General features: G+C 36.0%; 1 protein-coding gene across 2 annotated transcripts in view; it reads left to right on the top strand.

Moving 5' to 3' along the window:
* Positions 1-25479, top strand: part of RYR2 (ryanodine receptor 2) — a gene marked incomplete at both ends in the record, with an annotated part of 724637 nt that overhangs the window by 323100 nt on the left and 376058 nt on the right. For both annotated transcript variants that reach the window (XM_079725493.1, XM_079725494.1), the window contains 2 exons: positions 11655-11729; positions 16593-16749. In XM_079725493.1, the coding sequence (XP_079581619.1) occupies positions 11655-11729; positions 16593-16749 (232 nt within the window). The remainder of the gene's footprint in view (positions 1-11654; positions 11730-16592; positions 16750-25479) is intronic.

Genomic DNA, 25479 nt, shown 5'->3' with positions numbered 1-25479 from the left:
ACCTAATTAGAAAATGGGTGCAAAACATGGACGGTGGTTTCACTTAAAGGACATACAGTTTGCAAGTAAGCACAGGGAAAGATGTTCAACGTCATTAGCGATTATGGAAATACAAGGCCACCAGGTGCTATCACTACACACTTATCAGAATGGCTAAAACAAAACAAAATACTGATAACCAAATGTTGGCGAGGATGCAGAGAAACTGGATCGCTCATAAATTGCTTGTAAATGGTATAGCCACTCTGGGAAACATTTTGACAGTTGCTTAAAAAACTAAACATGCACTGCCATACGACCTAGCAATTGCATTTTTCGGTGTTTATCTCAAAGAAACAAAAACTGTGTTCACAAAAATACTTCTTCACAAATACTTAGTGTAAAGCAGCTTTATTTGTAATAGCCGAAAACTGGAATCAGCCCAGATGTCCTTCACCAAGGGAATGGTTATCCAGTCTGCAGTACAACCATAGCATGGGATGCTGCTCGGCAATAAAAAGGAATGGCCTATTGATACATAACAATTGGGATGGATCTCCCAGCGGTTAGGCTGAGTGAAAATTGTCAATCCCAGAAGATCCCATACTGTGTGAGTCCATGTTTATAACATTTTTGAAATGAATCTTAGAACTGGAGGACAGATTAGTGGTTATCCAGGGTTAGGGAAGCAAGAGAGGGGAGCGGGAGGGAGGTAGGTTTAGTTAGAAGAGGGCAATGTGAGGCATCCTTGTGGTGTAGGACCTTTACAATGATGGGGTTCCAGGAAGTTACACAGTTAATAAAATGGTATAGAATTTAATACACACACACAGACACACACTCAAATGAATATAAGCAAAACTGGAGAAATTTAATAAGGTCAGGGGATTGTATCAAAGTCAATATCTTCCTTATAAAACCGTAATATATATATATATATTCAATTACATATGTATGTAACTTGAATATATGTGTAGTTACATATATGTGTAACTATTATACTATAGTTTTAAAATATAGTTACATATATAATAGTACATTACATATGTAACTATTAGTTACATATATATTACATATATAATAGTTACACATATGTAACTATTAAGGTTATGTATATATGTAACTATTATATTATAGTTGAAAATATTACTATTAAGGGAAACCAGACAGATGTTCAAGAGATTTTTCTGTATTCTCACAACAGCATGTGAATCTATGGTTATCTTAAAAAAATTTTTTTAAAGCATTCATAGAGACGGGGGAGGGAGCAGCGTGTTCTGAGTTCCCCTTTCAGGCTGACCAGTACTCTGCTCCCTGACAACTTGCTACTCCCCATTTCATCCTGGCTTATCAGGAGATGGCAAGACTCAGAGGGCAGTGGCTGTGGGGTTTTTCACTTGAGCAAAATGTCCTGAGCCTCTCAAGTGAGTGGAAAGCGTCAGCCCTCAGACTGGACAGGAGCATGTAAGTAGAGACCCTGCACTTAGAAGATCTAACAAGTGAACTGGGCTTACTCCCCAAGGTCTGAGATTACTGTACAACTCCAGCAACGATAATAAGTGCTTGGGGGCTTCCCTGGTGGTACAGTGGTTGAGAGTCCGCCTGCCGATGCAGGGGACACGGGTTCGTGCCCCGGTCCGGGAAGATCCCACATGCCACGGAGCGGCTAGGCCTGTGAGCCATGGCCGCTGAGCCTGCGCGTCCGGAGCCTGTGCTCCGCAACGGGAGAGGCCACAACAGTGAGAGGCCCGCGTACCGCAAAAACAAAACAAAACAAAAACAAACAAAAAAATAAGTGTTGAATTCCGCACTAGCTTGATGGACTCAAAGTTGAAAATAATTGTATTTTAAAGAGAATTTTTTAAAGTGATGGTGATAACAATAGTAGATGAGGTTATTCCAAGCCATGTTTCCCTCTGAGAAAAACCAAAAATCTGTTCAAAGATAATTGAGAGCTAAAAAAGTAGTGAAAATGTGTGGAGCCAGGTTCCCAGAATAGGAGACGGAGGAGTGAGTTCGGCATCTGAGGAAGCCTCTTCTCTCCAGGGGATTGCAGTGGCTGAGTGGCTTAGAAGTGGGGCAGAGCTGTTGGAAGCATCAGAGTGCAAGTGGATCAAAAGTGGTAGTACAGGACCCACCAAACAAGAGGCACTTTAGGAGGGAATTCAAAGAACTATACCCTTGAAGCAGTGATGAACTGGAAAAAGAGCATCCCTTGCAAGTATTGAAACTCAGCCTCAAATAATATTAATTACCATTTGGATTAAGATGATGTGGGATTGCTGGTGCCCCTAGATTACTTTACCTGCAAGAAGCAAAAGTACATCTTTGGGGGGTGGGGGACTAACACAAAGAACTCAAGTGATTTCTGTGTTTTACATATACTGAATCTAATAATCAAAATTAAACACGCTATTCTGTTTCAACCCTGACTGATGTACTGCAGTACAGTTCTGGCACCAACTCCCCAGAATTAATAGATCATACAAATTACAGGCTTTGTTCCCTACAAAACTACCCTTATCTCAGACAACAGCCCCAAGGAGAGGGGTGGTCCTCAGACCATCTGTATTACTGTACAACTGGCTACAAATTTGGGGGTTCCCATAACCCCTTTAGATTTAAGAACTCAGGAAAGTGCTATACTTACGATTACAATTTTATTATAAAGGATTACAAATCCGACCAGATGTAGCTATGTATAGGGCGAGGTCTGGGAGGGTTTCAAATGTAGAGTTTCTTTTCCCTGTACCTGTGGATCAAGATATCTTACCCTCCTGGCACATCATCGTGTCCATCATCCAGGAAGCTCAGCCAGGCTTTTGTCTTAGAGTGTTTTTCTTGGGGTTTTGTTATGTAGGAATGTTTGAGTTCAATCATGTACTCAATTATTTAATTAATCTCTTCCACACTTTCACTCCTCAGAGGTCAGGCTGGATCAAACTTCCAACCCTCTGGTCATCTGATTTGTCTTTCCAGCATGGCCAACCCTCTTACTGAAGCTATCTAGTGGCCCACCACGAGTGCCCCCATTACCATAAATGAAGGTGTGATCTAAGAGGCTCATGAAAAACATAGTCTCTTATATCACTTGGGAAATTCCAAGGGTTTAGAATCTCCCTTCTAGGAACCAGGGGCATTGGTCAGCCAAATTCTTTGTTATACAGCACAGGCATATAAGATAGGACCCACCTGAAAAGCAAAGGCAAACACACACTATAGAAAAAGGCATACAGGTCCTGGATACATAGATAATAGTGTTATCACAAGTAGAATTTAAAATATTTATGATTATTATCTAAGAATGAAAAGACCAGGTGAATAAATTTGGTGGAGAACTGGTAACTATAAGAAGGGGTCATACAGACATTCTAAAACTGAAAATTAAAATAACTGATATTAGAACAGATAGATTTAATATCAGCTTAGACATAGCTGAAAAGAGAATTATTGAACTGGAAATAATGTCAGAAGAAATATTCTGACCTCATACTGAAACACTGATAGTCAAAAGATTGGGAAATATGAAAAAGAGCATACAAAGTACATGGTAAATGATGAATGGTCTATCATACATGTATTGGAGTTCCAAAATAAAAGGATAGAGAAGGGAGGGAGGCAGCAGGAGAAGGAAAGCAGGAGGGAGACAGAGAACAGGAAAAAGAGTGCTGGCAAGTACACAAGTCACAGGCAATGTTTAATACAGTTGCTTAAGAATTCTCCACAACTGACTAAGTATATTAAGCCACAGATTCAAGAACTATGAACCCTAAGTAAGACAAATGAAAAGAAACCACACTTACATCAGACTAAAAGTACTGAAAAGTAAACACAAAATTAAACACTTAAAAACATAGAAAAAAAGATGTGATATCTTTAAGGGGACAACAGTAAGATTTACAGCTCACTTCAAGTAAGAGACATTTGGAGACATTGGATGTAAGCTTAAAAGTGATTAAAGAAAATAACTGCCAACCTAAAATTTTTAAATCTAGTAAAATGTGATATTTTTCAAAACAAAAGAAAAGCATAAAAGTGGCTAAATTTTATAATCATCTTCTTCATTTTCTTCCTAGTATAGTCCTAGTATATTTTCTCCTAATATATAAATATTTTAAAAAAACATTAAGTGATTTTAAAAATTAAGACTTGAAATTGAAGCATAGTTGATTTATAATATTGTGTTAGTTTCAGGTGTACAACATAGTGATTCAGTTATTTTTTTTATTATGTTCCAGTATAGGTTATTACAAGATATTGAATATAATTCCCTGTAATATACAGTAAATCCTTGTTGCTTATCTATTTTATGTATAATAGTTTGTATCTGTTAAATACCATATCCCTAATTTGTCCCTCCCCACCTTTCCCTTTTGGTAACCATAAGTTTGTTTTCTGTGTCTGTGAGTCTGTTTCTGTTTTGTATATAGATTCATTTGCATTATATTTTAGATTCCCCATAAAAGTGATAACATATAGTATTTGTCTTTCTCTGTCTGACTTATTTCACTAAGCATAATGTTCTTTGGCCCATCCATGTTGCAAATGGCAATATTTCATTCTTTTTATGGCTGAGTAGTATTCCATTGTATACATATACCACACCTTCTTAAGCCAGTGCTCTGTTGATGGGCACTTGGTTGTTTCCATTGTTTTGGCTCTTGTAAATAGTGTTGCTGTGAACATTGAGGTGCATATATCTTTTCAAATTAAGAGTTTTTATTTTCTCAGGATATATACGCAGGAGTTGGATTGCTACATCATATGTTAGCTTTATTTTTAGTTTTTTGAGGAAACTTTATACTGTTTTCCATGGTGGCTGCATCAATTTAGATTCCCACCAACAGTGTACAAGGGTTCCCTTTTCTCCACACCCTCTCCAGCATTTATTATTTGTAGACTTTTTGATGATAGCCATTCTGACACGTGTGAGTTGATATCTCATTGTGGTTTTGATTTGCATTTTTCTAATAATTACCGATGTTGAGCATATTTTTATGTGCCTTTTGACCATCTATAACTCTTCTTTGGAAAAATGTCTCTTTAGGTCTTCTGCCCATTTTTTGATTGGATCGTTTGTTTTTTCCATATTGAGTTGTATGAGCCCTTCGCGTATTTTGGATATTAACCCCTTGTTGGTCACACGGTTTGCAAATATTTTCTCCCATTCCGTATGTTGTCTTTTTGTTTTGTTGATGGTTTCCTTTGCTGTGCAAAAGCTTTTAAGTTTGATTAGGTCCCATTTGTTTATTTTTGTTTTTATTTCTTTTGCCTTGGGAAAATGCTGTAAGAAGACATTGGTACGATTTATGTCAGAGAATGTTTTTCCTATGTTCTCTTCTAGGAGTTTTTTGGTGTCATGTCATATATTTAGATCTTTAAACCATTTGGAGCTTTTTTTTTTTTTGGCAGTACGCAAGCCTCTCACTGCTGTGGCCTCCCCCGTCGCGGAGCACAGGCTCCGGACGCGCAGGCTCAGCGGCCATGGCCCACGGGCCCAGCCGCTCCGCGGCATGCGGGACCCTCCCGGACCGGGTCACGAACCCGTGTCCCCTGCATCGGCAGGCAGACTCTCAACCACTGCGCCACCAGGGAAGCCCTGGAGCTTATTTTTGTATATGGTGTGAGGGAGTGTTCTAATTTCTTTGATTTACATGTAGCTGTCCAGCTTTCCCAGTACCACTTGTTGAAGAGATTGTCTTTTCTCCATTGTATATTCCTGCATCCTTTGTCATAGATTAATTGACCATAGATGCATTGGTTTATTTCTGGGCTCCCTAATCTCTTCCATTGATCTATATATCTGTTTTTGTGCTAATAACATGCTATTTTGATTACTGTGGCTTTAATAAGCATTATTTTTTAGAGGAGTTTCAGATTTACAAAGGAATTGAGCAGAAAGTACAGATACTTCCCACATATCCCTTCCAGACCTTCCTCTGCAGTTTTCCTATTATTAAAATGTTGCTTTAGTGTGGTACTTCCTTCACAACTGATAAGTCAATATGGACACATTAGTATTAATTAAAGTCCATTATTTACATTAGGATTCACTTTTAGTTTTGTATATTTTCTGGGTTTTGACAAATGTATAATGACATATATCCACCCTTGTAATGCACACAGAATAGTTTCAGTCCTTAAAAATCTCCTGTACTTTACCTATTTAAGACTATATCCTTTTTTTCATTGAAAGGAATGGAGCACCTTTGTGCCTTTGTCAAAGGTCAATTGACTATATTTGTATGAGCCTATTTTAAGGCTCTCTGCTTTGTTCCATTTATCTATTTGTCTGCTCTTTCACCAGGACCACACCATCTTGATTACTGTAGCTTTATAGTAAGTCTTGAAGTTTGGTAGTGTCATTCTTCCAATTTTGTTCTCCTTTAATATTGTGTTCGGTATTCTGGGTCTTTGGCCTTTCTGTATAAACTTTAGATTTGCTTTGAAGATAACTGATTAGTTTCCTAGGGTTATTGATTGGGTTTGAGTTGAATCTATGGATCAGATTGAGAAGAGCTGATATCTTGACAGTATTGAGTCTTCCTGTTTGTATATGTGGAATGTTTCTCCAATTATTTACTCTTTGATTTCTTGCATCAGACTTTTGTAGTTTTTCTCATATAGATCTTGTACATATTTTGTAAGAAATATACCTTTCTTTTCCTTTTGGTGATAATATAAATAGTATTGTGTTTTAATTCCAAATTTCTGTTGTTCATCACTGGTATATAAGAAAGTTGAGTTTGTCCATTAATTGTTCCATTAATCTTGTATCCTGTAACCTTCCTGTAATTGCTTCTTAGTTTCAGGAGTTTTATTTTTGATGTTGATTCTTTGGGATTTTCTACATAGACCGTCATGTCATCTGCAAAAGAAAACAGTTTTTTTTTTTTCCTCTCTCCTCAATTCACATACCTTCTTTTCCTTGTTTTATTGCATTAGCTAATACTTCTAGTACAGTGTTGAAAAGGATTGGTGAGAGGGGAAATTCTTGCCTTGTTCTGTATCTTAGGGGGAAATTATTTAGTTTCTCACTATTAAGAATGATGTTGATTGTAGATGATCTTCATGAAGTTGAGGACGTTCCCTCCTATTCCTAGTTTTCTAAGAGTTTTCACTGAATGGATGTGGGATTCTGTCAAATGCTTTTTGCATTTATTGATATGATAACATGGTTTTTATTTTTTAGCCTGTGCATGTGATGGATTTTATGAATGTTTAAATTAATAAACTTATGTGTACAAAAGGAGAAAAGTAATCATTTTTGCTACATGTATTAAAGCAGCACATTTCTTTTGAGGTAAAAAGTAGTGATAGTTCCTATGGATACCAATTATGACTTTTAAAATCTATTTTGTTAGGATTTAAAAACACATTTTTCAAAAGAGAATTTAGTTCTGTGGTCCGTCATTCATTTATTGAACATCAAGTTTGGAAAAATGAATAATTCTGATATTATTTTACTGCCCTTCATTGCAGTAACTAAAATACAGTGATATGACTTTTTTTGTCCCTACTGAATTCTACATAAACATGTCATAAGCACTTGAATTGGCACGGCAATCTTTAGAAGCCAGTAAACTACTACTCTTTATTTTCAACTTGTGTAATTGATTCACCATCAAAATTGGATGTGACTGATTAAATTTCCTTGTATTATTTTTGTTCCCTCTTTTGTTGTTCAGTGTTTGTTACACACTGTAGCCTCTCTCTGGACAAAAAAGAAACCAGTATGTGTTCAAAAAGTAGAACACTAATGACAACATCCCTTATCCCCATTGCTTTAAGGTCATATGGTAAATGTTAAAAAAAAAAAAATAGTTCACTTGGAGGAAAAAAAAAAGGTGGTGTCTGTGGTACTGCAGTAATAATTGACTATGAGCTGTCCAGTGTTAAAATAATGTACTAAATTTAAGCCTTTTTTATGTTGAAGAAACAAAAGTAAATTGAAAATGACCTAATTGTTATTTTTGTAATTCATGTATAAGACAATTATTTTGCTCATGCTTCACTGATCAAACTAATGCTTTTGGGATGATCCAAGTGTTCTGAAACACTCTGAATTTATCTGTAGTTATCTTGGGGAGAAAAAAAAAGGTATCACTTACAATGTAGATATTAATTCCAGATTTAGAAATATAGTTAGATAAGTTGGACTTTCAGTTATTATGATGTTTAATTTTATGTGTCAACTTGACTGGGCCACACAGTAGCCAGATATTTGATCAGACTATTTGATCAAATTATTCTGGGTGTTTCTGTGAGAGTGTTTTTAGATGAGTTTACCACTTAAATCTATAGACTGAGTAAAGCAGATTGCTCTCCCTCGTGTGGGTGGGCCTCATAATCCGTTAAAGGCCTGAATAGAACAGAAAGGCTGACTCTTCATGAATCAGAGGGACCTCTTTCTGCCTAACTGCCTTTGAGCTGAGACATCAATTATTTCTTACCTTTGAACTGAAACTGAAACATCAGTTCTTCTTGGGTCTTGAACCTGTCAGTCTTTGGAATGGGACTATACCATTGGCTCTCCTGGTTTTCAGTCATTTGGGCTTGGACTGGAACTTATATCATCAGCTCTCCTGGGTCTCCAGCAGATCCTGGGACTTGTCAGCCTCCATGATTGCATGAGCAGACTCCTTATAGTAAATCCTTTCTATAAAATTATATATATACACACACACAGACACACACATATATGAATGTATTTTTATATAACATATATTCTATATATTAAGATTTATATATATATATATCTCCACAACTTGGGTCACAGCTTGGATGGCTACTGTTGGTGTGTAGTGGGTAGAGGCCAGGGATGTGGGAAATATCCTACAGTGCACAGGACAGCCCCCCACAGCAAAGAATTACCTGGACCAAAGTGTCAGTAGTGCTACTGTTTAGAGACAGGTATAGACCATAGTTTCCTAACTTTGGCTCCCCCTTACGACCAGCTGGGGAGCTTTTAAAACACCTGACTCCAAATTTGGTTTAATTGGCCAGTGGTGAGGGCAAGGTTTCAGGATTTTAAAAGCTATCCACATGATTATATTCACAACCACCATTAAAAGCCCCTACTGAGGACCCTGGTCATTGATGTACCTAAAATTCTTAGGTTATAATGGATGGATCAGGGTGATCCTGAATCAATTTTAATGTAAAAAGATAAACAAGTAGTCATTATTACCTCCTGATGTGATGTAATAGGAAGGCAAACACCAATTTCTGAAATGTTCTTGCTGAAGAATCACAAACTTGAATCTGAGCAAGTTTCTAGATTTCTAGATCTACCACGTAGAGGCAGATGTTAAAAAAGACTGTGAGGATGTCATCAGCAAAATTCAGAATGTAGAAAATACTCCAGGACAAATGATACAGTTTTTTTGTAAACAAATAAATGGCAAGAAGGAAAAAAAAAGAGGAAGGGAGAACTGTTCTAGAATAAAATAAAGACACCAAACCAATTTATGCATCTCATTTGGATCTTGATTTGAAAAAGCAACAGAAAGAAGACATTTTTTTCCTTGGAGAACAATTTATTCAGATTTTTCCCATCCTGTGACATGATGGATAAAAGTAGATTCATTATTAAAAAAGAATAAAATTTGAAAGCAAGTTAACCTGAGAATGATTACCTCATGCTTCTCGGTAGGATTCCTGATCATCCTGTTTTCTATGGCTTTTGCTACATTTAAAAAACTTTTTATTTTATATTGGAGTATAGTTGATTAACAATGTTGTGTTAGTTTCAGGTGTACAGCAAAGTGATTCAGTTGTACATATACGTGTATCTATTCTTTTTCAAATTCTTTTCCCATTTAGGTTATTACAGAGTATTGAGCAGAGTTCCCTGTGCTATACAGTAGCTCCTTGTTGGTTATCTATTTTAAATATAGTAGTGTGTATATGTCAATCCCAAACTCCCTAACTATCCCTACCCCCAACCCTTCCCTCCTGGTAACCATAAGTTCCTTCTCCAAGTCTCTGAGTCTGTTTGTGTTGCATAAATAAGTTCATTTGTATCTTTTTTTTAAGATTCTGCATATAAGTGATATCATGATTTTTGTTTCTCTGTCTGACTTCACATAGTATGGTAATCTCCAGGTCCATCCTTGTTGCTACAAATGGCATTACTTCAATCTGAAAAAGACATTTTTGAGACAATTGGGAAAATTTGAACAGTGAATGGGTATTTCATAAAAACAATTTTTTTTTTTTTGGCCGTATGCGCGCCTCTCACTGTTGTGGCCTCTCCTGTTGCGGAGCACAGGCTCCGGATGCGCAGGCTCAGCGGCCATGGCTCACGGGCCCAGCCACTCTGCGGCATGTGGGATCTTCCCGGACCAGGGCACGAACCCATGTCCCCTGCATCGGCAGGCGGACTCTCAACCACTGCGCCACCAGGGAAGCCCAATAAAAACAAATTTTATATATATGTATATCAAGTATAGAAAAATACTTTTGTATTGTTTTATGTGGAGGTTGTATGTCGAAGGATAACTTGTGGTTATAGGTAAAACAAGGTTGGCCCTATATTGATCACCGTTGAAGCTATGTACTGGGTGTATTGGGGTTTATTATAATATTCTCTGTACTTTTGTGTGTCTTTGAAAAGTTCCACAATAAAAATAGAATGAGAAGGAATATCTGAGTAGTTAAGAGGAATGCAGGCGAGAATGGTGTTAGGAAAACTGTCAAAGCAGTAGAGTTTTTGAAAGTGTTTAAACAAAATAGGTCCACTGGATTTGGGAACATGAAGGTCATTTGATGGCCTCAGCTAAATCTGTCTCAGTGGAGAAGTGGGTCTGCAGACAAGATTGAGTGCACTGAGGTTTAAGAGGAGGTGGTAATGAGGCAGAAAAGCAAGGGAAGCAGGGGAGGAAAATATGGTCACACGTTATTATGTTTGTGACAGGACAGGGTCATGTGTGTTTGGATGATGAAGAGATCCAGTGGAGAGGGAGATGGTGAGCACTTGGGAAAGAAACAGGAAACAAGTTGTGGTTTCCTTAAACCAATCTCAAGGGGATGGTATAGAGACCAATTTGGATAATGTATACACATTACTTAGCATCACGTCTGGCAGATTAACAAATCGTTATTACGAGAGCTTTGGAATTTTGGTATGTGTGATGTACATCCAAAGAAATTTCTGTGTGTGTGTGTATGACTTTTTGTTGTTATTTACATTTTATTGATGTTTACATTTTCCTATCTCTTATCATTTAACAGATTGTCATGGAAACATTAAAATTAATGTGTTTTTACATTTCTTTAAAATGTTTTAAATGTCTAAAAGAATTTAGAATTGCAAATAATTATACACATGTGTTGAAATATATTAAACTACACCTAAACTCATAGTGGAGTACGTTTATGGACTTAAGTTTAATGATGAAAGTATTCACTGGGATAAAGAGAGAAAAATGGCCAGGGTGAGGGAGAGGGGATGAAGGGGATGAGAGGGAGTAAAAGACAAAGGAATGTGTTTAAATCAAATGTTTATTCAGGTCACTGTTGTTATTTTTATTTCCAGTTATATTGTCTCCTACCAAAAAGTAGCTTTTACTGTTTCTCCAAAGCCTTCCCATTTACTTTTCTCTGTGAATTGGCTTGAAAAATTGAGTCCAAGAATGCAACGTTAAAATTGGGCTTTTTATTTCTTTTAACAGAACTGTTCATTACGAAGGCGGTGCTGTATCTGTTCACGCACGTTCCCTGTGGAGACTAGAGACGCTAAGAGTTGCGTAAGTAGAACTTCTAAATACAGCCTGACGCTCCGGGTACAAAGTACATCGAGTGCTCTTGTGCTTTTATGTGAGATGGTCATGCTAACAACCAGCAAGCAAATGAAACCCTGAGAAAGTGGAGAGTCTCTCCTCTTTTACCTTCTGCCTGCCTTTATTTATCTTCCACTAGCCTACATTCACCAGGTAGTAAGCAACAATTTTATACCATCTGCTTTTGCGTTTAGCCTCATTTGTTTTTATAATATCGTCTTGTCCCAGTCTGTGCATCTCCTGGCAGGAAGAGCTCCCAGAGCAGAGTGATGTAAGGTTTGGAGACAGGACAAATTGTTTGCAACCCTGTCGCACATTTCAGGTCTGGGTTTAACCTTGTAAAGTCACATGTAAAACAGTGGAAACTTGAACCTGAGTGAGATGTGACAGTTATAACTGGCAGTCACTATCTTTACTTACAAATAGCTTGATAGCTGAGTGAGAAATGTAGATTGCAAACAAGTCACTGTGTATTCATTATAGAAACAATGACCTTTTTTTCTGGTGACTTCAAAAAGCTGTCCAGAGATTGACTTTTAGTTCCTTTATGTAAATGCAATACTGATGGTAAAGGTGTCATTTTGAACTATTTTAAATAGAATTTAAATATCAGTTAAATTAAAAATAAAAGGTTGGAAGTTTTAGTCCTTTACCTAAAAATCATTAAGTTTTCAATGTATGTCCCCTATTATATGACACTTTAAAAAATTATTGATTTAGGGTAACAGACTTCATGGATGGCTGTAGGGAACTATCTTATTATGGAATAGCTGTCTTTGTCAACCTGATATTTTGAGATTAATGCTTATCTAATGATGATTAAAATGGTTCAGTGGTCTTCAGTTTTTTGTCTTTTTGTTTTTTCTGCTCACATATCACATACAATGATTTCGAAAAACTTTGTATTTCTTTGATCATTGTTAGGCTTGACATAGAAATTTTTCATTATCAGTTTAAATAGATGCATAGAATATAACTTACAGTGTATCGTAAGTAGTGACATTTTAAGATAAAATGGTTACACCACTCTTATAAAAGTATCCCATTGTCTCTAAGTACTGCTGTGATTTAATAACCATCTTTGTTTATTTAAAAATACTTGAACATGGTCTCTTTAACAGTGAAAAAATACGTTATTCATCTTTCTCATTGAAATCATATTTCCTTTACTCTCCCATGACAGAATAGTACCCCAATTGGATTTTTTTTATGATTGAAAGACTTTTCTGGTCATTGTGTCATACCCCTCTTCAACAAAAAAAATTCATGTAAATTAAATTTATTTTTTATATTTTCTCTGATTGTAAGTTTGTGACTTTAAAAAAGTGCTTCTATATTAACCCCATTAATTCTTAATTAATTGATGATATTAAATTTCTCCTGTATAAATACATAGATGATCAAATGCACTGAAATATTAAAACTTTTGATAAACATTGAACTTAAAAGTAAAATTTTATGGGAAGTGCGCCTCTTAATGTGATGGAAAAAGAAGAGATGACTTATAAAGGAAAGGGAAGAAAACTCATAGCTTTTGTGTGCTTCATAAATTATTCAGAGAATTTAGGGAAAAGAATTTCAAATATATACATGTATTTTTGTAATTTGCCTTGTGTATTATAAAAATGACAGCTTAATTAGAGAAATGAAATAGTCCAAAAAAGTGAAATTTAGAGAAGTTTTTTTGCCTTTAAAAAACAGACTCCAGATGTGTTTTCACATTTATAGATCTACCTACCCTTCGCAATTGTGTGCTTAAAGAAATGATTTTTTTTTTTTTTGAGGAAACCAGGACCTAAATCTGTCTCAATTTATAGACTTAAAAAAAAAAAAAAAAAAGATGAGAGCTCCTGAAAGCCCAACAAGAGTTCCTTTTTATTGTCAACAATGTTGTTGATGAACTGCAATTACATAAATCCCATTATTCAGCACGTGTTTCTATCCCATGGTCTTAATTCCATTCCTCTGCTGTTGCCTAATGTTTGAAGTTTGAAAGGGGGAAGTTTGGAGTTTGTTTTAACTTTGAATTTGGTTGACTGATATATAGAAAGAGCCTGAGCCTTCTTCAAATAATGGAGATGAAAGGGGGTACTTTATCACCATGTGTTTGTAGCTGTGCCTCTCAGAATCTAGATGACAGCAAGGGGGCTTGACAGCCAAGGTGGATCAGGGACTTTTTCAACCATTTAAAAAATTAAAGAGAGGTGTTTTGATTCTACTCTATGACCCTTGATGTATATCTACAGTAGGAAAGCAGGAGGTTCATATGTAACAAATGTAATTATTTAAAAAAAATTTTTTTTTTAGATTTTGTTGCATCTTTGACCTACTTTGGCCTCACTGTAAATTTACAAATTAGATTGCATTTAATTTGCATGTCTTATTATATGCAATGGCCACATAATTAATTTTTCTTTTTACTTAGGAAGCAGTAGTCAAAGATCCTGCTTATGTTTGTTTATGACAGAAGTTTATTTCCAAAGGTCAATGTTTGTATTATAATCTTTGGGATACCATATGGTTTTTTTTCCTCCAATGAGGCCCCAAACTATGTATTTGTTATAATTTATGTAGTCCAGTAATTATATATTTTATATTGCTTACTTACATAACATTAATGTTGTCAAAAGTTTTTCCGTATTATGAACATTTTAATAAGGTAAGTTTTAATTTTGGGAGTCAAATGTAATAGAAAACACATTCCTGTATTGTACCCCAGTACAAAGTTGTCAGAACACTGTAAGTAGGATATATGTTCGTTTCTGTAATGGGCATGATCACTGCAATTATAAATATGCATTTTGTATTTTAAGTAAAATTCCACTTTCTTATATGTTACAAATTTTAAAAAAATTAACATGTCATGACAGGTGACCAAATACTCCTAATTTCTTTGACATAATTACAAGTAAATATAGATAATACATATGGAACAGTTTTCTAATAACATAGGAAGCTGCTTTATATAACTTCTTTACTATAACTATTTTCAGTTTTTACTGAAATATTATTTTCTTGCCCTTGATTCTCCTGGGCTTTTCCTCTTTTCTTTTGGACCTGTGAGCTAAAGAAAATGTGTTTAGACTTCACAAAGTTTGGCTGATGATTGGCCAGATTCATTCCATTTCTAACAGTGGCTTGAGAGGAGTGCTTATGTATATGAGCCCTATTAAATAGATTTGAACATGGTATCCAGAATACCGTATAGAAATTCTGGTAAAAAGTATACACTATTACCAGACTAGAAATGCTTTAACATGCTGTTGTCGGTAAATGAACCTTAATTTCATTTTTAAGACAATACCGTGTTATTATCAGGGTTTATTGGTACTTGATTATTAATTTAGTAGGAGGACTTTTCCAAAGTAATTGTCTTTATAAACAAATCCATGAACTTATTACAATATCACTCTACTGTTAATTTTCCAGGCTAATAGTTCAGGTCAAAAATCCAGGTTGGGAAACAGCATAAAATTGACTTGTAGTTCACTAAGATTGGTGAATTCTTTTTAAAGTGTTCTTAATTTGTAGAATATAAAAGTTTATAATGCTTCTGTATTAAAACTGGTTTATTAATTAATAAAATCATATTGAAATCCTCCATACCTTTACTTTTTATTTATTTGATTCCTTACATAGTGGTAAAGCTTCCACTATAATTGTCTTTTAAAAAATTATCCTTGTGTTTCTTTTGTTTCATTTTCTGTTTGCCATTGACATGTGAAGCTTCATAACATAGTACATTCTTTTTATAGTATATCTTTCTCATTATAAAATACCCGACAGTGTCCCCTTTATACTTTTTTGCCTTGAATTCTAATTTCTCTACTATCAACTTTACCATCACTATTTTCTTTTGATTTTGTATGCATGGTAAATCCTTTTTATTTGTATTTTTAAAATTTGATTTTACATCATTGATAAGAGGCTGTCCTCGTTTTGCACACTAGCATGATAACTGAAAGTCACCACTATCAGAACCTTTTTTCCACTCTGTACTGTAGTAAGGGCAAGGCTCTGATAATGACGGCTTTCAGTTAACACAGTACTGTGCAAAGCAAGGATGGTCTGTATCTTAATTTTTCTTTTCTACCCTATCTGAAAGTCATTATTTTTAAAAGCAGACTTTAATGATCACAACTTTGCTTTTTATCTTTTTTCTGCAATCTTAGTTTATATTTTCTCTGTGTTGCATTCAATTTTGCTTTCCCGTTTTTCCTCTTGACTCTATTAGAATTTATATTCTTGGTTTGTCTTTCTTGTTCATTTGTTTTTAATGACATAATTGTTCCACATTATTAAAATTTAAAGCATAGGAAGAGATTTCTGTTTTCAGATAAATACATACTTCAGTTTATATATATGAATTCCAGTTAATCATAATTAGGCATTGACTCTAATATCACTAGTTTTCAAGTCTGTGCAAATCCAAAAATAACTAGTAAATGCTAAGGTATCATTTAAACTCATAATGTCTATATCTGTGACTAGCGATTAGAGGTTAACCTGGAACACAAGTTCTTGGTCATCTTTGCATGGAGTAGTGTTTGGTGTGGATGGTATTACACTTAATGTCGGAAGACCTTGAGTTAAATTCGCTTCTACTTACTGTTAGCTCTGTGACATGGAATATTACCTAATCATTCTGAATAACCATTTTGTTATTTGTGATACGAAATTAATAACACCAACATCATAAGGTTTGGGGGATCATTAAAGAAGACAGTGTATGCAAAGCACCTTTGTTCATTGTCCGACACATACATTTTAATTGCTGTTTCTCCTGTCATTGTATTTGCTATTGGATCAAGTCTTAACTGTTTTTGCTAGGTGGAGTGGAAGCCACATAAGATGGGGCCAGCCTTTCCGACTACGCCATGTCACAACAGGAAAATACTTGAGCCTCATGGAAGACAAAAGCCTTCTACTCATGGACAAAGAAAAAGCTGATGTCAAATCAACAGCATTTACCTTCCGATCTTCCAAGGTAAGACAGAAATGTATAATTTTCGATTTCCTTTAAGTACATCCCTACTGCATTTCCTTTGATGTTAGAAATGCAAAAAGAAATGATGAATGTTTTACATGTATTTCCAAATTCCCATTTTCTCTTCGATGCCTTCCTCTTCAGTAAAGTCTATTTCCTAAACCACTAACACCTTCCCAGGTGTTGCACCTGGCTTATAGTTCTTTGGTTATTTACGTGTAGCACATTGATCCAGCCCCTTTTAGCTTTCGTAGGTGTTGACAGTGCAGTAAGCACAGACCTTGTGCTGTTGTTGTATAGCAATGTGATGGGCACACCAGAACGTTCACACAGATGCTCTTACATACAGACCTTTCTTCTTACGTTCTTGACTCATTTGTAAGAACAGAACCCCTGAGAGAATCCTTAATATCTTTCATGAGAATCCCTCTGAACTAGATGATGAGTAGAATAGAAAAAAAAATAAGTGCACATCAAAGTCAAGTTGGAATGCTGGTGCTGTAGCACAGCTAGGCCCACGTAGTACCTCATGAAAGATTCGTAACTCACCAACCCCACAGTGCAATGGATTGCTAACCATGCCTCAGGAAAACAGTAGATGTCCTGAATAGTGAAGTGTCTCAAGAATAGTTGAAAATCACTTGTTCATGTGACACATGCCAAGCATCGATTATATGCATTTTTGTGATAATTGTGTATTTCTGTCCTTAATTAAATGAAGAATGTGAAACTTGGGCATCATGATAGGAATGGTATTAACTTACTGGTTAGCTTTTGTCTCAGAGATGGAAAACTTTACACCCCTGTTACAGATAAAGGTAAGTTTGAGCAAGACCAGAAGTAACTCTAAAAAGACAGTAGCCTCAGTTTACATCCCTAGTGCCACGCTCTCAGTTTTCTTGCTTTGGAGGACACAGAATGGTAGAAGATGCTTCTGATTTGATGAATTCTCCTGAGATCTCCTGGAAAGACAGCCAGTGTAGGTCCCCATCCTTTATGGTGAAAACACACAAAGCTGATCAACTCCAGTGGATAACCTGAGACAGGGTTGGCATCTATAATTTGTTGTAGGGACCCATAGAGGGGCTCTGGAGAGGGTACCTGGGTGGACCTCAGGTGGGCAGTTAGTTGCTCCTTGTGTCTGTAGTTGGAAAGCACAGTTGATTGCACTGTGAACAAACTTGGCGCTGATGGGCTTCTTCCTCAAGACTTTAACCAGGGTGGTGGGAATTTGCTAGTTTGTCCACTGATAACACCTTAGTCCAGAAAGAAAAAAAAAATCAACCCACCAAAGACGCATCAGTTATCTGATGGTGGAAGCCCTTTTCAAATAAAAAAGATAGTGTAAAATGACATACAGCTTAATGGTAGGAAATCGGAAAAGTGAAAAGAAATGCACGACATCCCAGCAAAATATAATCTACCAAAATAAAATCCCAAAGAAGTAGAAAAAGCTGAACAGCCATATCACAATGAAAGATGTTAGAAAAAATTTCAGTATATGGCATTTAAAAAGGAAAAATACATCTAACAAAAACTAGAGGAGAAAGAGGAAAAATGAAAGGTACTCTGATTGCTTCCAATGAAGCAGTGAAAAGTCAAATAATATTTTCTTAAAACTCCAAAATCAAGTAACAAATAAGATATTTATAGTAAAAAGCCAAACACTAAACAATATTTTTATTGTAGTAAAATTTACTAAAGTAAGGTGGTGGAAGAGAGGGGAGGTTTGTGAAAGAAGGGAAGTGGACATTTATTCACCCAGGAATATTTAAGGGCTGACTTGACCTTGGCTGGGAGCTGGGAACGTACTGACAGTGCGTGCCCTCCTAAAGCTTGTTGACGGCACTGGGAAGCGGGACCCTTTCTTCCCTAATTTCTTGGCCTTTTAAAGATAATAATTGCTACCATTCTCTGTTTCTTGTAAGTCTGCCAGTTGAGCTGAATATTCTCTGTAACTGATCTCTCTGAGAATCAGGATCCCCATTTTACAGATGGAAAAACTAAAGGCAGGAGAGATGAACCACTTGTCCATGTCACTTGGCTGAGCACATAAGAAGATCCAGTGAACATGAGATTACCTCTGCTCCATACCACTAGCCAGGGTGGGTTTCAGTAACCAGGTCTGACTTCCAGGCCTGGAACCCTGGACTGGCTAGTCATTCATTTACCCCCAGGCTGTCAGGGCTGCCCAGGGGCCTGGAGGTACACCAGGGCCTCATGTAGGGCCTCCCGGGTAGGTGCCTGACTCTATTGTCTAACTGTGGTCTCCCTAGTTCCTGCTATTGCTGGAGAAATCTGAATGCTGAGTTCATCTTTCTCTTTTCATTATTTCTGTAGCAATCATATTCCCATGGTCTCCAAAAATCCTATTTTGCTATAGAAAGATGAATACCTACATGATCTTTCTCTTTTCACTCTTTGACAATCCTAATTCTCCAGGAGGTAAATGGATGCCTCTAGCAAAATGGGCTAGATTATTCCAATGGAAATGTAAGTGCAAAAGAGACAAGTATGAACATATTTCAATAATTTCTTTCTTGCATACATGCAGCCACTGATCTAGCAGTCTTCTATATAAATGTATTTTTAATGAGAGGAGTTTTCTTACAGAAATAAAATAAAACTGTGCACATTATCATTCTTTGTCATGGCAAAAAAATTGGTAGACTCAAATGTTTAACGAATAGACTTGATAGCTAAGTGGTATTAGCTATCAGAATATATTGATCTGGAAAGATACCCATCATAATATTGTTGAGTGAAGAAAAAAACAAATTGTAATGCAATTTTAAAATCTTATTATTTTTTTACTTAAGAAAAAGATCCGTGTGTGTGTGTTTATATATGATTATATATTAGATGTGGAAGAATCTACGCTAATCTTTTAACTTTGGCTGCTTTAGAAAGATGAAAATGGGGAAGGGGGGTGGGAGAGGGAAGGGTTGGGAGTTTGGGATTAGCGGATGCAAACTATTATATAGAAAATGGATAAACAACAAGGTCCTACTGTATAGCATAGGGAACTATATTCAATATCCTGTGATAAACCATAATGGAAAAGAACATGAAAAAGAATGTGTGTGTGTGTGTGTATATATATATGTATAACTGAATCATTTTGCTATACAGCAGAAATTAACAACATTGTAAATCAACTATACTTCAATAAAATATAAAAAAATAAAATAAAACTAATAAAAAGAAAGATCAAAATGGAAGGTGTATGGGAGTATGAGTGCAAGGGGAAAGCATTTTCTTTAACTTAAAAAAAAAATCTCTGGACTATTTTGCCTATTATGAAGCCATTTTTCCTTTGTAACAAAAAAATCAGTTACAAAATTCATCCATTGTACTGATATACTTGGACATAAGTTTTGTGCACAGTTTAAATTTATTTATTTAGGGCTAGACCTAGAAACAGAAATACTCAAAAGCTATGAATATTTTCAAAATCTCTTGATAATGGTTCTTGCCCAAAGCAATAGCTTTTGAAACATTTCCCCCCAAATATCTCTGCTTATGTTCTGTCAGTGTTAGAGTATAGTTTGTATTTGAAGAGTTTTTACTGACCAGCTCCTTCTGTGGTCTCTGCTCAGAGGTTCTGTTGCTGGCTTTTGGTGATTGTGTAATGTCATAGGTTACACTGAAAGTACAGAGACCTAGGATTCTAACATTGCCTTTTTAAAAAAAATAAATGTATTTATTTTTGGCTGCATTGGGTCTTCGTTGCTGTGCGTGGGCTTTCTCTAGTTGCATCGAGCGGGGGCTACTCTTTGTCACGGTGCGCGGGCTTCTCATTGCAGTGGCTTCTCTTGTTGCGGAGCATGGGCTCTAGGCACGAGGGCTTCAGTAGCTGTGGAGTGCAGGCTCAGTAGTTGTGGCGCATGGGCTTAGTCGCTCCATGGCATGTGGGATCTTCCCGGACCAGGGCTCGAACCCATGTCCCCTGCATTGGCAGGAGGGTTCTTAACCACTGCGCCACCAGGGAAGCCCTCCAACGTTGCCTTTTAATAAACTGTTTGGTTTCTCTAAAACTAGTCTCCTACATGGACCTCACATTTATGGAACAACTGTAATACACAGGTTGTTAATAACCCACTGTCATTTACCACTATGATAATTGTATATAACATGGTTGAGAGTCGTGAAGGTGGAAGTGAAATCCAGGAAAACATTTTATTTTTATTTTTTATTTTCTTTAATTTATTTTATCGAAGTACAGTTGATTTACAGTGTTGTGTTAATTTCTGCTGTATAGCACAGTGATTCACTTATACATATATATATATTCTTTTTCATATTCTTTTCCATTATGGTTTATCACTGGATATTGAATATAGTTCCCTGTGCTATACAGTAGATTGTTGTTTATACATCTTATATATAATAGTTTGCATCTGCTAATCCCAAACTCCCAATCCATCCCTTCCCCATCCCCTCCCCATCCCCTCCCCATCCCCTCCCCCTTGGCAACCACAAGTCTGTTCTCTACGTCTGCAAGTCTGTTTCTGTTTTGTAAATAAGTTCATTTGTGTCAGATTTTAGATTCCATATATAAGTGATATCATATGGTATTTGTCTTTCTCTTTCTGACTTACTTCACTTAGTATGATAATCTCTCTGTCCATCCATGTTGCTGCAAATGGCATGTATTCTTTTTTATGGCTGAGTAGTATTCCATTGTATATATGTACCACATCCTCTTTACCCATTCATCTGTTGATACACATTTAGGTTGTTTCCATGTCTTGACTATTGTGAACAGTACTACGGTGAACACAGGGGTGCATGTATTTTTCTGAATTAGAGTTTTTTCTGGATATATGCCCAGGAGTGGGAGTGCTGGATCATGACAACTATATTTTTAGTTTTTGGAGGACATCTTATTTTTAAAATCAAAGAATTTTCATTTTAAAATCACTGACAGAGTAGGTAATAAAGTGTTTCCTATGAAGTCAAGATAGTAACTCTATTATTTCTTTCTAAAATTACTTTTTCATTATATGTAATGTGTAGTCATTATAGACGATTTTAAAAGGGAATACTGCAAAAATGAGGTAAGGGGAAAATTAAAATCATGTACTATCCATCACTCAGAAACAACTGTATTGTGTGTGTATTTCAGTTTTTAACAAATATATACATATTTTGATACTAATAGGGCTAATTACTAAAATTAAAAATTATTCATGATGAAAAGTACAATTACATAATAAAAAAAGCATTGAACTTAGAACAAACTAAACTAGAATAAAAGTACAGTCCTTAATTATAGATGAAATTGTATGTTTTAAAAATAAAATAGTTTTTATACTGTCAACATTTTGGAGAAGATGGTATGGCTAAACAGTTTCTTTCATCCTTTTGTTAATCATCACATTTGGTCATGGCCCCTGGTTTTTGAAATAAATAATCAGATTTACATAAAGGTGTATTTGATTCTTTTTTTTTTCCCTTAGTGCCACTGACAAGTTGAAAATGCTTGTCATATCTTTATGTATCTTTGCTATACTGTTTCCAGTGAAAATAAAGAGTACTTATATTTCTGGAAGGCAAAGACTTGTGTGTGTAAGATACTTCTTCAATTTTGGTATATTTTGAGTATACAATTAATAAACGACTATTGATTGACATAATTACTGTGTTGCAAATCAAGTTTTCATTACTGATGAAAAATTTAACTTTTAAAATTGGGATTGACATATTAGTGTATAATATGTATAAAATGGATAATAAGAACCTGCTGTATATAAAAATAAATAAAATAAAATTCAAAAATTCAACAACAAAAAAAGTCAAACTCAAAAAAAAAAAGAACCCTTACATTTACAGTAGCATTCCCTTACCTATGATTGTGTGAGACTGTTTTGAAAATATATTCTTGAAACATACCTTTTTTTTTTTTTTACAAATCATTAAGATCATTCTTACTTAAAATTATGAGAATGGCTTTAAAAACCTGTTCTACTAGCTAATATAAGGAGCAGTTGTTTTGATTGTCATTGGGATATCTTTGCACTAACGTGAACACTCACTAGCCAATCTCAAATTCAGGATTTGCAGAATAATCAACAATTGTTGATGACTATATATATTCAGAATAAACAGAATAAAGTGGAAGACAGTTTATAAGATCACTGATGTTGGTCCTCTTTTTTCCCCTAGCTTTATTGTGATATAATTGACATTTAATAATGTATGAAATTAAGGTGTACTATGTGATGATTTGATGCACATATATATTGCAAAATGCTTATGCTGGTCTTTTCTTAAAACATTTTATATCATGAAGAATTCAATTTGAATCATGCAGGTTTTCTTAGACCTATTCTTCACTTTCTCTACTCCTAGAATTTTTAACCATTACGTTAGTGTGTTGAAATGTCAGTTTTCATCATAAGGTAGGTCTTGCCAATCACCCACGTATTATACTACCCACAAGATGTCATTTTTTTGTTAGCTTAAAATGCCCTAAAAATATTCCTCTGTGGGTGATTTCCTCCAGTTTTTTCCCTCTCACGCCCCATGAATAGAAACCTTTTGCTGCTGAAATGATGGAATACCAACCTCAAATAAGACTGCCAATGAGATTACAAGGATTATGGAGCAAATGGCAAAAATAGAAAGAACAAAATATTTTTAGGACACAGTTTTAGTATGTTGTTTTATTTGAGATTTTTATTCTTGGCTCAAAAAATGTTTAAGATACAAGTTAGGGAGACTAAGAGGTAAAAACTTACAGTTACAGATAAATAAGTCACCGGGATGATATGTGCAGCATGGGGAATATAGTTAATAATATTGTAGTATCTTTGGTGACAGATGGTAGCTAGACATCATGGTGACGATTTTGTAATGTATAGCAATATTGAATCACTGTGTTATATACCTGGAGCTAACATAGTATTGTAGGCCAATTATACTTCAATTTTTTAGAAAATGGAGATACTGGGAGGAAATGCATCAAGATGCTAATGATGGTTATCTCTGGGAGGGATGGGCTATGGGTGATCATTAATTTTTACTTTATACTTTTAGGTATCTTTCGTTGTCTGCAGTGAACATGTATTGCTTGTAAAATTAGAAAGCAATGAATGTCCTTAAAAATGAAAAAAAACAAACAAAAACAAAAATGAAAAAAAGATGAGGTGTATGGGTCAGAGTTTAACGAGAGGTAGAGCCAGCATGAGATACGTATACATGAAGGGATGTGTTACATGGACTCGCTTTCTGAGATTATGAGGCTGGCTGAGTAAGCCTGGAGTCCATAGTGCAAGTGGCCTGGAAAGGAAGATTGTAAGCAGAATGGAACCCATGGGACGCACTGTTTGTAGTTGCTGAGCTCAGAGAAAGCCTAAACCCTCCTTAAAGACCTCACCTGATTAAGCATGACTCACCCAGGAGAACCTCCCATTTTATTTGCTCAAAGTCAATTAAATAGAGACCTTAATTACATCTCCAAGATCCTCTCACCTTTACCATATAACATAACCTAATTGCAGGAGTGATGTCCCAACATATTCGTTGGCTCCACCCACACTCCAGAGGAGGGAAGTATAGTACAAGATATGAGAGGGCTTCTCCTAAGGCTCTGTGACCTTGTTTCACTGCCCCATGGAAGCCCCTCAAAGACCCTCCATTACTGAATCAGGTCCAGCTGCTCTCTGCTTACAAAATCGATACTCACAAATGCTGATAGAAGGGAAAGTTGCCTTTAATCAGAGTGCTGACAGTCTGGGGAGATGGTGGATTCAGTGTCCCCCAGAAAGTACCTCTGAAGATTCTGCTCAACCATGGAAGCCTTTAAAAAGAAACAGGGAAGTCATCTCAGTGAATCATTGAGATAGGGGGTCAGAGTCCTCGCCATCCCCCACTGCGTGCAGGCGTGTGTGCAGGCTTGTTGATTCCTCGTGATCTTTCTTTAGATGCTGTTTTGTTCACACAGTTTGTTGGCGAGATTACTGACGCAGAAGCTAGGGAAGAGATTTGGTCATCTGTTAATTACTTATCCTTCATTTCTACTTCTTTGATCTATGGAAAGAACCAACAGATTAGGCAAGGTATTGTGTAGTCAAAAGATTTGAAAGGTGTGCTAGAGCCGGAGACGAATAGAGCATGGGGGGCACCTGGTGTAAGGTTAGTGACAAGACAGAGGGGCCCCCTGTAGAGAGCTCTTTCCTGCAAAGAGCTTTTTCCTGCCAAAAGCTGCTGACACCTCCCAATATAAGAAAAGTTTTAAAACCCTTCTGGCCACAAACTCACCCACCAGAGTGTCTCCTTATGAAGTTTCTGAACACCAGGGCTAAAGCAAGCTGTTTTTTTTTGCAGCCCTGCCCTGGATGGGCTAAGCTTGGCCTGGTGTGTCAGTCCCAGCAATTTCTCTGACCCTGTAGCATTTTTAGACTCATATTTCACAGTGACCAACTATCTGTGCCAAAATGTGGCCCCATAAAGAAGCAAATAAATAAAAATTTTTTGACCTTTTAACTCTCCTAACTTTAGCCATTATTTGTTTTAAGGAGACCTGGCTATTACCAAAAGAAACACTCCATCATCTAAGGGTAAAGGCCTTTGTTTTCTTCATATCAGCCACTTGACAGAATAATTTGGAGACATTTAAGGAAGATTTCAATTAATGCTAGAAGACTCTCTTTGAACCACCTTGTCCATATAATAAAGACATAATCCTATGGGACTAGTTTAAATTTCTTAATGAGTCTACTTTAT

The sequence above is a fragment of the Hyperoodon ampullatus genome, assembly GCF_949752795.1.
Source record: "Hyperoodon ampullatus genome assembly, chromosome: 1".
NCBI lineage: Eukaryota > Metazoa > Chordata > Mammalia > Artiodactyla > Ziphiidae > Hyperoodon > Hyperoodon ampullatus.
Note: the sequence above shows the minus strand (reverse complement) of the source record. Positions and strands in the feature narration are given on the sequence as shown.